The 15,434-nt window shown below is 40.1% G+C and overlaps 1 protein-coding gene across 1 annotated transcript in view; it reads right to left on the reverse strand.

Annotated features, from left to right (window-relative positions):
* LOC104272728 (reelin-like) overlaps positions 1-15,434 on the reverse strand; it is a gene marked incomplete at its 3' end in the record, with an annotated part of 44,384 nt that overhangs the window by 21,261 nt on the left and 7,689 nt on the right. The window contains exons 3-5 of the mRNA XM_009867799.1: positions 7,287-7,432; positions 3,292-3,443; positions 573-685 (exon numbers count right to left, since the gene is read on the reverse strand). Coding sequence (XP_009866101.1) covers positions 573-685; positions 3,292-3,443; positions 7,287-7,432 — 411 coding nt within the window. The remainder of the gene's footprint in view (positions 1-572; positions 686-3,291; positions 3,444-7,286; positions 7,433-15,434) is intronic.

The raw sequence follows: 15,434 nt of genomic DNA on the forward strand, positions 1-15,434 counted from the left end.
TCTGTGCACTCTGCCAGCAACCTCCTCGTATTGTCGAGCTCATGGCCATGTCACTGTGAACCCTTTAAGAGGGAACACAACTGCATTTAAAATGGAAAGAAAAAAGCGTAAGATGTAAAATTTCCTGCACTAGATGTGGGAAAGATATCCAGGCATTTACAAGTCACTCTTCTCTCAGCCACAGATCCACCATGACTGAGCATCTCAGGGCGTAGCTCCTGAGTACCAAAGCATGGCTAGCAAGAACTTGAGTGGAGACAGGAGTAATTATGCGTGAGCAGACATTATCACTGTTTTTAGCCCATAGCTGAAAATTTTTGCCTGTTGCCTGTTTGGCTGTTACCCTAGCAGTAACAACACCACAGCGCTGCTCGGAGGTGGAGTAACCAGCAATAGCTGCAGAGTTGTGCTGCAAGGGCACCCTATCACTGCGAGATCTGAGCATGATTTACGTCGCAGGGAAGGTCAGGCTTGACTGTCACTGTGGAATTTAACACACAGCGTTGTTGCGATGGCTTGAAAATAGACTGATCTCTTCATCCCATCCACCTACTTTGTTTATGATGATTTACCTTGTAAGCAGCATAGGTCAGGGTATCGAGAGGTATGTGTTCCCTCCTGCCTTCAATCTTGCCGTAAAGTGTGACATCGTTGTCATGGGATTCTCCAGAATCACAAGTTCCTCCTGTACAACATACATTTGAGGGAGAAAAAAATAATTGAAGCCCTTGTTATTGGAACATGGAATCATATTAGGCAGCTATAACTATGAAAACAATTACAACCAGATGCTATTTCACACAGGATATGAAACGAAAGAACACCAGCCCTAAAGACTCAGTGTATAAGAACTATCTGATTAGATACATTGTGACAGAGATGGAGTCTACTATATTAAACAAAATGTGTGACACAGTTGCCTCACTGGAGTGGGGCAGCATTTGCAATATCTTCATATCAGTAGAAGTAAAACCACTTATTAACCTTCTTCAAAAGAGCAGATGTATTGGCAAATATGAGCATTATGCTCTACATATCACTAGGAGATGGACATCATCATACTGGTTTGGTGTTTGGAAAAAAGATTTTAAGACAGAGTATGTGTGTTTGATACAGGAAGCATCATTTCCCTGTACACTATGGGTACTATAGGTATTAAAAAAAAACCCCAAACCACAAAACCAAACCAGAAAAAAACAGGATGAGGAAGCTTCTTTGGAAAGTCTGTAAAGTAGAAAGGTTGCATATATAAAACACTTTCTCTGTTTTGTTTTTTTTTCATTACAGAGGGCCAGTTCTTGGAGTGGTCTTGGCAAAGAAGTCCAGAGAACTAGATAAGATGTGTCTCTTTGCTATGTATTATACTGTAATAAGGATTATCCATGTGCCCTTTCAAATTCTTTGCTTGCCTGAAAGTTTAAACTATTATTTATTTAATTTACAGGTATATACAGAATATATTTTTCAGACTATATCTCACTATCCTCTGTGCCTGCATGTGCTGACAACTCCCCTAAGTTCAGAAGGTTGAACAGATTTCTTTCCTGTTTCTCTTGCAGATGTTGTAACGCTTGGAAGAACTGGGGAAAAGCATCCTCTTTTTCCTGTGCTTTATTGGTAATTCATGTAACACAGAGGAGATGTGCAAGAATTTAGGACAACAACATGAGGTCTTCCACTCATTAAATTAAGTGTTTTTCTTGTTGATTCAGAAGGTTGCTTGTGGAGGTCACAAGCTTAGTCTCTGCTTCCTCCTTTATTATTCTATTATTCTCTACATTCAAGCAAAAATCCTCACCTCCTCTATACACAGTGTTGAGAGAATAACCTCATGCAATTTCCTTTATGTGAAAAATAAAAGTTTGGAAAAACACTATGAGGTACTGAATTATAACGACCCTCGTCACAGGGTGGTTGCAACTCCAAACTAGAGCAGTTACACTGACAACAGGAGTGGGGAGGGGAAGTGACAGGGCAGGTTTGTTCCTGGCTGCTTTCGTAGTCCTGGCAAATTACTTTGTCCCAGCAGGGAAGGTCCACAGATGACGCTAACACCACATCAACTGCTTTTCATGAAGGATACCACATGTGGACCTTCCTCCTCCAAGACAGTGGCACACTGTAGCACACTCTCTGTGAATGTCACCCTGGGTCGTTACGTTAGCAGAGGAAAATGTTGATGAATACAGTAAGAGCTTTTGAACAGAAACTATTCTATGGGTTCAACCAGGTAAGGCTGTCTCACCTCTGTGCTACCCCTATCTCATCCTCAGATGCACCTCTGTTGACTCTGATGGATCAACAGCAGGGTCTATGTGGATTTGACTGCAGGAGGAGATGATACGTACGTACAAATCCTCTATGGTGTAAGGGTGAAAAAGATATGACTGTCTCTTCTAATAATGGAGTACGGGTCAATGAGTGAAATTAGAAGGTACGAGGCAAGATGTTTTTCCACATGAAGAATTGTTAGACTATGGAGCCGTGGGCACAACAGGCATGTTTAGCTGATAAAGTACAAGTGCAAAGAATTTTAGACACTGTGGAGGGGCCTGCCTCACCTGCCTGCTACTCCAGTAGGCTCTGACTCTCCCCCAGGTCCTGGGTTATAATATCTTATATATGCTTGGACACCTCAACAACAATCTATGCTTGCGTAACAAATCCTGCCTGAGGACTGAACAAAAGTGAACCACAACTATGTGTGCACCAGGTGCTTAAGCTTCCTTTATAGCAATGGAGATCCAGCCCATGCAGTCACTGGAGTCCAGGGAGCTGCCCTGCTGATCCAGCACAGCTATCTCATGGTTAGATGAATGGATTTTCCCAGTAATGGTACCGACCTCATCTCCTCTAACTATAAAGGAGGTTTAGACACTGATCTTACATGGACTTCACCCTCATATAGTTTCTGTATCAAACTGTTTTAACCTGGAGCTAAATGTTTAGATCAGGCAAACAAATGGCTGGATAAATCCATGGAAGAGAAGCACACCAAGGGCTACTAAACCCAGAGTTGGTTCAGAAAGGTTTTCGTGTGCAAGTCAGCATCATCTGGGACAATATTTTTGGGAGGCCTACTTATGTGCCCACCATGTGTGGCATCCATCTCTATGGGCATCCAGAAGGGTGGACTCTTGTCTGACTGATGGTGGTCAGTCTGATATTCTCGTGAGCATCACAGCCACAAATCAGAACTATCCTCTTCTGAGGAGTACTTAAAATAGTTCCATGTATGCTGCAAAATTTACATACTTCACATGCTGTATTGCGTTAAGAATATATACTCACCCATACTGAAATAAAATCTTAAGTTCCCATAACCTGTAGTGTCCATGTATGGAGTACATATTTTTCTTTCTCCATCTCTGAGAAATACCATAGCTGAGCCAGATTCCAGTGTCCCACATTCGGTACCAATGACGGCTCCAGATATGTCCCACCTAGAGAGGTCAACAATGGGTGGAGAATGTGCAGCAGAACGTTACTGAGAAACTCATACAAAACATGTTCTAGGAGTTCATTTATTCATACAAAAGCAGCTGCTTCTATTCTTGCAGAGGACAACAAAATTGCAGTGTTTCAAATACGATCCCGATGGCACTGCTTACGTATCCAATACCAGCTTTTAAACTCAGTTGATTCAAATAAAGCAAAGTTAATGTAAATATTTTAAATAAACTGGCAGAAAAGCATGAACTACTAAAACCCTGAGACTTTTAATGAATGCTATTACTAAATGTTTTGTTCTATCAAATTCATTATTTTTCTGGCATAAAAAATTAAAATATAATTGCATTCTGTTTCATTTTGTATAATACAAGGTATATAAATAAATGAAACTTGAGAAGGCATATATCCATCATATCCGATCTATAGTCATTAAATATGTGGGTAATAGCTGAAAATGCTCTCTTTTAATCCTTTTGATAATTTCGGGTAACAGTTTTAATCTAACACACGAACAGAGTATGAAAAAAGACTGCTGTGTTTCTAATATGTGATGATACGATCTTTCTCAGTTTTTCTGTAGAACATTTTATCTTATTTTTATTCAGTGATAATTAAAAGAGCTGTTGCAGAATTTTTCAATTAAATATTTCTTACTGAAAATATGTTTTCATGATGAAAGTGTTGGTTTCTTCAAAACTTGATTAAAATATTTTGAAAGATTAGAAACTGTTGAAAACTTGTATATTATTTTTGGTCTGATTTGTTATTATTAGTGTTGAAGTCTTAATTAATTCATAATAAAGTATTTTAAAATTATAAGGCTGATAAAACAATGAAATTATTTAGAATCACTAAATCCTGCTAATCCAATCATTTACCTGATTGGATGATTCACGATGAATGAGAAAACACTGACGTTCAAAAACCTTTGTGCGAAGGCAGAGCCTCCTCCTGTCCCCTTCCAGCAGAGATGTGCCATATGACAATTTAAAAAACTGTCATTTAGAGAACTTGACAGCCTATTTATCAGTTTAATAATTCCACCTATTTCAAAATGTATTTCTAGGATCTTCTTAAAAGCTGCCAGTTTCCCTGTTGACCTAAGCTGTGACAGATCAGCACCGAGCCTGTTTGTAAATCCTGCTTTAAAACTGTCAGTCATTTACACAGGAATTAGCAAGCTTAACATCACTGAAAAGCTTTATGCTATAAATGTAAATATTTTAATGGAAGCACATCTTAACCCTAATTCTGCTTTTTAAAGGTAATGTACAATATAATCAAAATACAATTTTGAAAATGGGTCTCTTGGGCTGAAGGCAAATACAGAATTAAGCAGTTGTGCCTACTTTAACTTACACGAGAAATCTCACAATGCTCCATTGATCTTTTGTATGCTCTATTTAGCTCAATTAAAACACTCTCTGTACTGACCCACAAAACAACTTGGGGTCATGAATGATGTAGATCATGGATGTTTCCAGGGATCCTCTCCCTTTAGGCAGAATTAGAAATGAAACCCAGGAAGTTCTATGAGGTTTAAAAAACCTGGCGCTTTAACAGAAATACAACACTTTATCTATAAAGACAAATGGAGAAGGAACCTAGGTAATGGCACGACAGAGATGTGGACATTCTTGATTTAACATCACATTTGCATCCACTTAGCCCTCACATGATTTTTTAAATTCTTTACAGAACAGGTGATAGAACGATATATGGATCTAAACTACATCAACTGGACATGGAGGTCCAAAGCAGCAATGTGCCTGCTAGAGGCAGAGGCAGCCTGATGTGAGGATCTCTCCACTTTTAGGATGAGACCCTAATTTATGCAAATAAAGAGAAATAGAATGACAGTGGGAAGACACTAACAACAACAACCCCTATCCGCGTAGCCTACTGCTTGAGGTGGGACATGAGAAAAACAGCATCAACTGCTTTTCAAAAACAATGACAACTCCTCTGCCCTCCCTGTTGAGCTCTTTCAGGTGTCTCACCTCTGAGAACAGTTGGTGCAGAGGAAGGTGGTGGTGACCCCTACATGTGAGTTTCTGTTTGCTCTCCCCCATGAGGAATGGTTTTGCCTTTCCTCTGAGAACTGACAGGCTCCAGCTGATGGTACAAAGGGGAGCCTGAGAACTTCCTGCAAGCTCCGTCTCAGCTAAAAAGTGTTTCTGTGACTATCTGAATACAGTAAAACAGTATTTCAAATACAGTTTAAAGAGCACTCAAAAATATTTCTGTAAGAAGGGATTAAGGAAGCTCATATATTTCCAGCAAAGCTCCATAGAAATGTCGTAAAGAGAGACAGCAGTGGTGACAATTTTATATGACAGGGACGTAGTCCATAACATCACTCAAGTTCAGTGTGTATTCATGTATCTATACAATTTAAACCTCCATTCTTATAGCAACAATTGAATACAAGAAGTTACTAATATAGAATAAAATTTGAAAAGAAAAAAAAAATGTAAAAAAGGAAAAAGTTTTGAGGACTTGGGCTGGCCCTTTAGTGCCTCTGAAAACAAAATTACCCCCTGCCAGGACAGGCTGCCACACCACCAGGATTGGCATGCTGAGGGACAGAGCAGGACCCAGTTCCTGGGACTCCACACAGGATGAAAGAGCAAAAAGCATCTGTTGGCTGCACCCTGCCTCCTCCTAGCTGGGACCAGAGCTAGATACTGTCTGACAGTAAAACCACAGTACTCCTAATTTGGAAGAAATTGTGCAATTGTTGATTAAGGTTGTAACTGGCCCAGCGTGGCCTAACTGAACACCTGGTCAAGCAGACAGGCTCTACAGCCAGGGCACATGCCCCCAGGTAACACTTCCACCCTGTTTTTGCAGGATGGAAAAGAGACTGAGAATATCTCAGACGTATCCCATGTAGTCACCCAACTCAGTGCACACATGTACTCATTTTCTTTCCCTTGTCTGAGACGGCATCTGCTGTGCCATGGTCTGGAACACAGTTCAGAGTGAATATTTTTTCTGGAAGCCCCAAATAAACCACATGTCCCCAGGACACATTAGCATGGATGTCTTAAAAGGTGCTCTTTACCTTCAGCACAACACAGGCAGCATTTGAATCTGTTGCTAACAATCTGGTTTTGGTTGTTGTGGGTTTTGTTTGTTTGTTTGTTTTTTAATAAAAGAGATTCCAGAGCATATAATTGGTTATTTTTGTCAGAATTTATACACTCAGCTATATAAAATAATACTTCTTCACTAGGACACTTTTTTTTTAAAAAAAGCTCACACATGTGTTTGGAAGAGTAGTAATTTTGCTGTCCTAGACAGTTTCTTTACTTTCTGTGCCCTTGCAGCAGTTGCTGCTGGATCTGCCTTTACAGGTACTCTTTGAATCCCAATGTATATAGTTATGTTTATATCAGCCAGACCCTCAGACCCCCCAGCTCTTGCCAGGCAGGCATGGCCATGCGCTTGGTGCTGGAGGGTGACAGCAGACTGCTGCTTCAGCTCTCCTGCCCCACCTCCTCCTCCTCCTCCTCTCTCACCTGCAGGCTTCTGTGCAAGCAAAACGTGGCTCACTGCAGCGATCCAGAGTGGGACGTGAGCTTGTTAACAACACTCAGGTGTGAATGAAAAAACAGATCAACGCCATGTGTTTCTTCAGAATGACTATGTAATTCAAAAACATGACTTTTTTCTCTAAAAAATTTTGTGCCAGGATCGTCTGGAGCCAGACCACTTCTGCTGGGCTTTTCAGACTTGTTCGTTTCTAAATTCCACAGTGACATTACCACTCTCATCCCCGGGATGATGCTGGATACCTGTTTAGTGCCTAGCGCAAGTGAGGGACTCACCCCTTAGGCTGGCTCTCAAACTCTTCCACCCACTGCTCCTGAGTATCCTCTGTGGAGAGGTCCACATCCCGGGTTGTGGCGAAATTAAACTCACTGCCTTCTGTCCCATGGAAGTAGATAGAGTTTCCATCCGACTGGCAGCTATGCTGTGGAAAAAAGGAGCACATGGTAGGTGACGTTACACTGGGTTTGTATGGTGTCCTGCTCACGCGCTGTCAGAGCTCAGAGCAAGCTGTACAATATCTAACAACTCGCTGATGCCTGAAACAAAAAACATTCTTGAACCACCCTCAATGCCAATTACATCCTATTCTCGTATCTGCTTCCCTACAAACATGCTACAGATCATTGTAAAGCTGTGTTGGCATAGAAAAGACTTCTCTTGTATCTTTGGGTGAAGGCTCCAGGAAGACCTTAAAACATCATTGCAGAAGTGCATAAAGGTTGCCGTAAGGGAAGAAAGGGAGGGACTCTTTGTCAGCAAATGTAGTAATAGGATGAGAGGTAATGGTTTCAAACTGAAAGAGGGTAGACTTAGATATTAAGAAATTCTTTAATGTGAGAATGGTGAGACACTGAAACAGGTTGCCCAGAGAAACAGTGGAAGCCTCTTCCCTGGAAGTGCTCAAGGCCAGATGGGGCTTTGAGCAACTTGTTCTGGTGGAAGGTGTCCTGCCCATGGCAGGAGGATTGGAATTAAACAATATTTAAGGTCTCTTCCAAACCAAATCATTTTATGATTCTATAATTTCTGTTTTGCAGTATTGCCATTATGTCTGGCACATACACAACAGTATGTAGAAATAACTTTAGTAGTATGGCAAATATTGTTATGGACATTTTGTCAGCATAAGAGTTTCATGCTGTTACACATGTCAGATATCCACGCCTGAATTTTTTTTCCAAAAGAGGTGTTTGTGTGTAAAATTGCTATGCATTGCCATATAGTAAACTTTGGGCCTGAAGTGTATGAGTGAAAATACTGTATATTCCATATTTAATTTGAATAGCATAACAAGTAGCTCTATTGGCAACTAGCTCTTGTGACATAGGAGTCTTAGAGGTCCTGAGGCTGCCCCCATACCAATGCATCTGCTTTCCCTATTGCATGTGTGTATATATAACCTCAGCAGCACCAAATAACCTACATCTGCCTCAACGTGCCATGACTACCACGACTCTCCAGGAGTAACGACCTGGACGAAGCTGCTTTCTTCTTTCTCTCATCCCACTTTTGCCTTTTTATAAAATGGTAAAAGTCTGCCAAATCTGCCTGGCTGAAACAGATGGTGGAAGCTTCTAAAGAAGATCCGCCTGGCCTTAATGCAATCCGAGAACTTGGCATTTTACTGAATTGTTCATATTACATTGAATACTTATAAAAGTAATAATTAGTGCAAACACTTTTTTTTTTGGTGGAAATCTTGGTCACATTAAAAGTGAAAGCCAAAATAAGAAATGATTAATTAGGATAATTCTGCATTCTTACCACAGCTCAACACCTGAAAAAAGAGATACAATAAAGCCAAATTGCATTGACCTTTTCAGCAATGTCTATGCAGTGCCCTCTTGTCTCTGAACCCCTTCATAACGTGCCGAGGGAACGTATGATGATCACCTATTCTGCACTTAAAAAGGTCATCGTAGTGCCACGGAAGTGAATTATTAAATTTTTAACATAGAGAAAGATGTGGCAAGAAATTAAAACTGCCCAGTACATCTTTCTCTACCAGATTTTATGAGCACACTACAAAATGACACATTTTGTAAGATTCTATAGCTTTTCCTTCATTTATCAATGCAAAAAAGAGACGTAATTAAAATTCTTTTGTTGATGATTTTTAGGTATGGTTGTCAATAGCTTAGCAATTAATTTATATTTAGGAATGTAATTTGTGACTACATTTCTAGAGGTGCCTACACATTGTTAGAAAAGAAACTGAGTGCTGGACATCTGATTTTTGTATAGAGACCTTCCGGTCTATACTTGAACCACAGCAGCTCTATGTTTATTAACACTGACTACACCAATAAACACAGCATAAAAATGTAAAGACTGTTTCAAATGCCAAAACAAAGAAAGGTGTTATCATGTTTTTCTTTCAAAGAAAGGTCAAAGCAAAAGAACATTCTGAATTGTTGATAATTTACGACAGAAATTAAACGGATTTTTTCACAAGTCTCCTACAAGTCTCCTTGCTTTGTTAATGCACCTTATACACAGCGCACTGCATATGCAGCTGCTGCCACTGAAAAGGCAGAATAATTTACACATAAAATATGTTATAACGAGCATAAATTAATGAAACAGTTTTATATTTTACTTCTTTTTGAAAAACACAGTTTGTACTATCCAGTCATTTAAAATTGACTGAGAAACAGCTTTTGTTCCCTGATTTTATCCTTCATAATAAATAGTATTGCTATCAGAATTTTAAGAATAATTTATTTTGCTTCCTGCTTCACATTTTCATATCTTGAGCAGTAGCAAGGTATCCTTCATCTGTCAGTGAATCCCCCTCCAAACTCCTATTATCTGCACGCAGTCAAGTAAATACACTAAAAATAAATATTCGGGCAAAACCAATTCAAATTTATATGTAACCCTTCATTTGTAAGGAAACAAACAGACAAATAGATCCTACTGAGACAGTCATTATAATTGTATACAAGCTTTGTAAAATCCTTTGTAAGCCTTACTTATCTCTCAAGTGCTAAGTTATATATAAGTACACACTTGATAGTGGGGTATGCATTTAGTAATCTCTTGCCTGATGAAAGCCGCCTATTAAAATTAACACCAAACAGATACAACCCCATTATCATTTAATGTTTGTGTGTCCTTCTGCTGTCTAACAGAATATTTACTGAAGTACATCTGATGGAGTTTCCATTTAGGTTGTCAAGGTAAATAAACGGGCAGTTTGGCAAAGGGGTGAATAAATAATTTTTACACAGTGGTGTGTGATTGACCCTTTATGAAATCTCAAAAGCGTTATTTATTTCATTAGTTCTATAAAACTGTCTTTATGCTTTTATACAGAGCTACACACTATCTATGAATATGTATTTCATGAATATTTTAAGTGTTAATGAACCACACAATGTATGGTTCAAATCACCCTCTGCTCATGTTGGCTTTGAATCTCATGTGAAACAGCTACGCAGAAGAGAAGTTCAGACTGGGGTTTAACTCCTTCTGTTATTCTGCATACCTATAAAACCAGTGATAGCAGCTCATTAGCTTTAAGGAAAGTAAAAAAGGTGCTCAAGACACAGGAATGGCTTTAAAAGAGGCTCTGAGGAAGGGATATAATTTCCTCGTATGTTTTTGCCTCGGTGCCACCATTTGGGACACTTGCCCACAGGAGAAGCAGATGAGGATGAGCTCCATTTGCATGAGCTGTCCCGCCCCAGCAAGGGCCAGGGCTCTGCTCATGGTCTCGTCCTCTCCCACCTGCCACGTTTCTATCTGTTGCTGCTTTTACTGCCCCCTTTTTTTTTTTTTTTTCATCTGATGCACTGCTGAGGGGCAAATAACCCCAAAGAGGACTCACAAATTTTCCAGGAGCAAAAGAAGCTTCACAGGAGATGGTCCCTCACCAGCACCATCCCCAACTACTGTGTCAGTCATGTTCAACATCCAGGAGACTGCTGACTGTGTTGGACTACTTTGTGGTTTTGTAGTAGGACTTGAACAGATTAGGGACTGAATTGAAGCCATCAGACTCATTTTCCTTTGGGTTCAACCCAGGATTTGAATCCGAGCCTTTAGAAATGAAGAACTAAAGTACAACTCATATACAGTGTTGCCTCTTCCCCGAATTAAAGGCTTTACACTTGCAGTGGTGGTCTTAAATACTTTCAGTATTTAAGAGGAAGGGTTTACAGGTCTTTTTTTTTTTTTTTAAAAAACAAGGTCACTGTAAAGGGATAAAAACATAGAATGAACATGTACTGTTTTGAAACTCACTGGATTAAATTATCCTTAGACTGGATATCCTGCAAACCTTGCTAGGTAGATGTAGAGTTCTTTTTTATGAATTTCAGATTTAATTTGTTACTTAATTTTTATTTACACTTAAATGATTCATAAGATAAGAACAAATTAGCTTGTTGTGCAAATTTTGTAACTAAAAAGGCCAAGTGACAGCAACTTTTATGATATTTCTCCTTGTTACCACAGAAGCATTAGCTGTAGATCCAGAACTAAAGCAGAGTTTAATTTTATTTGAAGGGAATTGAAAGTCTGTGGAACATTTAGTGTGTCCTTGTGCAAACTACAACACTGAAAAGTTAACTAATTTGTGAGGAAAAATTAATTTAGAGAATAAATCCTTTGACAAATTGGACAACCTTCATTAAACAAAGTTTTCTCCCAAATTGCCTACATAATAGGACATAGGACACTTGCAGGCACTTGAATGGAGCCACTTCAAAATAGTAGTTGTTTCCCATTGTTTGCAACTTGAGTGGGACTATCAGGCTGCCATAAGTAAACCGTTGTATTCCTAAATAAACAACCCCTGCCTGTTGCCAAACGGAAAGAAGCCAAGTTCTGTTCAGGGACTATGGTCACCCCAAGGGGAAAAAAAACCAACAGTTTAATTTAATCTGGCACTACCGATGCGATTATTCACTAATTGTTAAGCTATTGCTTTGCATGAATAGGACAAAATTAAAAGTGGCTGGACGCATTCCCATATCTCAGCATGCTTGGATTTGCTTTCCATCTAATCTTCACTCTGAATTTTCTGTGCTTCTGAAGTTTGTCTACTGGATAGTTCTGGTATTACTGCTTTTCCCTACTCTTAAGGCCCTGCATGGCTCATCCTTGCTTGCCTCCACCAACTCCCATAAGTACCGTCTCATGGCTCACTTCTTCTTGACTGCCCGTGCTTGCCACTACACCTGCTGGCAGCATTAACAAACTTGCATGCTCTTGCCCATTTTGCCCACTACATCTGTCAAAATCCCCACAGGATGATGTCTTTCAAACACTTCCTTAGTGCTTTCCTCAACAAGCTTTGTCACTGATTATGCTGAAGTATGCACTTCTTACCAGGATGAACATTCCCTCCTCCTGCAATATTTCCTTTTGCTCCCACATCTTCCCAGCCCCAGCTTATCCTGTTTTATAACTGGATGGCAATTTCCCAGGACACGGGTTTGTGCCTGGAAAGGCAGCAGTGGCACATCCCTTGTGCTGGCCTCTTTGAAGCTATGATATTACCACTACTACAAAAATACATTTTCAGGCTAAAACTTCTATTTTCTGTGACTATTTTTATTCTATGAGTACAGCTCTTAGACAAGTTGTCTCTGAGAGCCAACAGGTCTCATTAATTCAGGCGAGCTTTCTGTTGTACCTTATGAGGACATTAGCTAATAATTTGAAGATACAGACTATGGGAGAGAGTAGTGCATGGTTCCAAAATCAACCTTTTGTCAAGAGTCTGTTACTCAATTTAACCTACTCTGTGCTCCTTAGATTTTCTGTCTTCTACCTACAGCTTTCACATTTTTGGTAGGTACTTTTACTAAAGCTTCTTGATCATCTGAGACGCAGAAGGGTTTCGGTTAGGACCATTCAGAATGATCGGTCAGCAAAAGCAGGGAAATGAGATTTGGTGAAGCAGGTACTTTCCAATTGCACCTATATGTTTCTGTAAATAAATACTGGCCAACTTTCCTTATCATTTAAATTAAGGGCCCCAAGTAAGATCTGGGATCCTACATCATGTAGCATGCCTGAACAATCTCCCTATTTTCAAAGACATGTGTGAGAGCACCATGTAAGGTGACATCTGTTACCCTCAGCATGACCTCTTGGCTGGGAGGGACCTCTGGAGGTCTCCTGTTAAAATAGCACAAGTGTCAACCAGATCAGCCTATGCCAGTGTTGCAGCTAAGGACACAGCCCTGAAGATTTTTGGAAGCTCAAAAGACAAAAATTGGGAACGTAAACAAAAGCGATGAAGTTCATCCAAACCAGCTTCTGGCCCAGTTGCTCAAGTCAAACTTGTGAATCAATAAATACCTCTTGGCATTACAGTATGGGGTTTCTTTACTTGGAGAGCAGAACAGAGGGCAACTAAATGATACAACTGTGCCATTCGGAGAAGCATCGAAAGGAAAACACGAGTGTGAAATTCCTCAGTGTAACAGATTTTTGGCTGAGGTGCTGCATATCATCTTCCCGAGGCTTGTCCCCATACTCTCATGAAAATGTTGTTCACCTCTCTGCCTTTAAAGTATCCACAGTCATCTTTACCATCATTTAATTAAGTTTTTATCAGAGATGAACACTGATGCACCTCTTTACATTATCTCCCCGGGGCGTAATGGCCCCGATGATTCTTTCAGACAGCTGTAGCCTCACAATTTATTCTTTGGCGACATTTCTTGCACTGGAATGAATGTGTCGGGCATTTGGGCAGTGCCAGCTTGCAAAGGGCTGACGGCAGATGGAAAGAAATCTGCCCAGTATGCCTTCACCTCTACACAAGCAGAGGGCCATAAATTTCCCCCATTAAGGAGTTGTCACGCAGCCCACCCAGCTGGAGGAGCATCTCTGATAGCCAGGCTGGCTGGCGTATGCTATTCAAATACAAAACACACTTTAAAAGGAAACGAAAATATCGTTTGTCGGCAAATTGAAAATGCATGGCTTTGACTGCAGCCAATTTTTTAATGACTGTAATATTTTAAGTGATTATTTTTGCCACTTCAGATTGCTCCTTAGAGAGGAGAGGTTTTTTTTTTAATTAAAAACTAGGCAATGCAAACAGATGAGATATGAGAAGCAGAGGAACAAGAAAAAATATTAAGAAAATTAATTAAAGCAGCATTGTCAGTGAACTCATAAATTAGATACTGTGTCTTTCAGGGGATGAGTCACGCAGGTTTTAAAATTTTTTAGATTTTTACGTGATAGCAAGTACAAGGATAGATCCGGTCTTGATAAAATCATACTCTGTATACAACATCTTAGCCAGCAAAGGTACAATGACAGAAAATAGGAAAGATTCTAATTCGTAAATTCTGTGGATTTGGCTGCTAACACTTCTGGCCTGAAGTCCCTTCTTTAACCAAAGGAAAAACCACAATGTGATTAGAATACTTTCCCATGAGATAAACAGGGCTTTAATCATTTAATGCAGGTTAGAGAACGAAAACCTTGGCTGCACAAGCAGTCCAGGTGCACAGGGGGTTATAGTGCACCTTCCTATTCCTAAACAATGGGACGAAACTTGTCCTGTGACGTAGTGAAGAGCAGTTTATGAAGTGTGTTTTCACTCATCATTTCCGATTATAGACTGTTATTCAAAGGCTAGTGCTCAAAACACTTTGCTTGTTTATAAGTGGTTTGTATGATTTGTATGGCTCTTACGTTTCTAGGACATTTCATGTTTGTACAACATCGGTCATTCTGGTGATGACTGATTTCCTTAATGAGTCATTTAACTGGCATGAACTGAACTATTCCTGCATGTTATTGGGAACTATTGATGTTTCTAGTACTTTGCAGTGAGCATGATTAAACCTCATCTGTTATTCTGAAAGTAATTATGTGTATTTACACCACTGTGAAATTAGAGTGAGAAAGAGTCAAACAAAGTCGTTCCTACTCTTTGGCACCTAACGGGTCAATTCATGTCGTTTTTATTAATGTGCATCTCACAGTGACCTGCAAAGACCAAATTCTTTCCTTCTAGGAGGCAGGAAAGACCCCTGGGGCTTTGACGCCAGCTCAGAGCTAACGTTGGCTCCCTGCCACCCCTCACCACACTTGTGAGCCACAGGGAACTGGCACGGAGAAAGGTGCAGGTTCAGCATTGCTGCCCGGCAGTGATTCTCAGCACCACAATCAACCACTTATCGGTTCCAATGAACCCCTAGGCCTCATATCTAAGTAGCATTATTTTAATTAAAAGTGTGATTATTTAAAAAAAAAGAAAAAGAAAAAGCAAGAACAATTCCAGATTCAGTCCTATGGATACGCAGATGCCTCCTCATGGGCACAGCTCCGAGCGCTCACGTTCTCACTGAAGGGAGCCTGTTGGCAGGTTTTGTGCACCCTGCTCTGCTTTCTTCACCTCTCCTCCCCTCTCACACGCTTCCTTTCACCCACAGAGAAGCAGGAAT

Source organism: Apaloderma vittatum, unplaced genomic scaffold, assembly GCF_000703405.1.
Source record: "Apaloderma vittatum isolate BGI_N311 unplaced genomic scaffold, ASM70340v1 scaffold4204, whole genome shotgun sequence".
NCBI lineage: Eukaryota > Metazoa > Chordata > Aves > Trogoniformes > Trogonidae > Apaloderma > Apaloderma vittatum.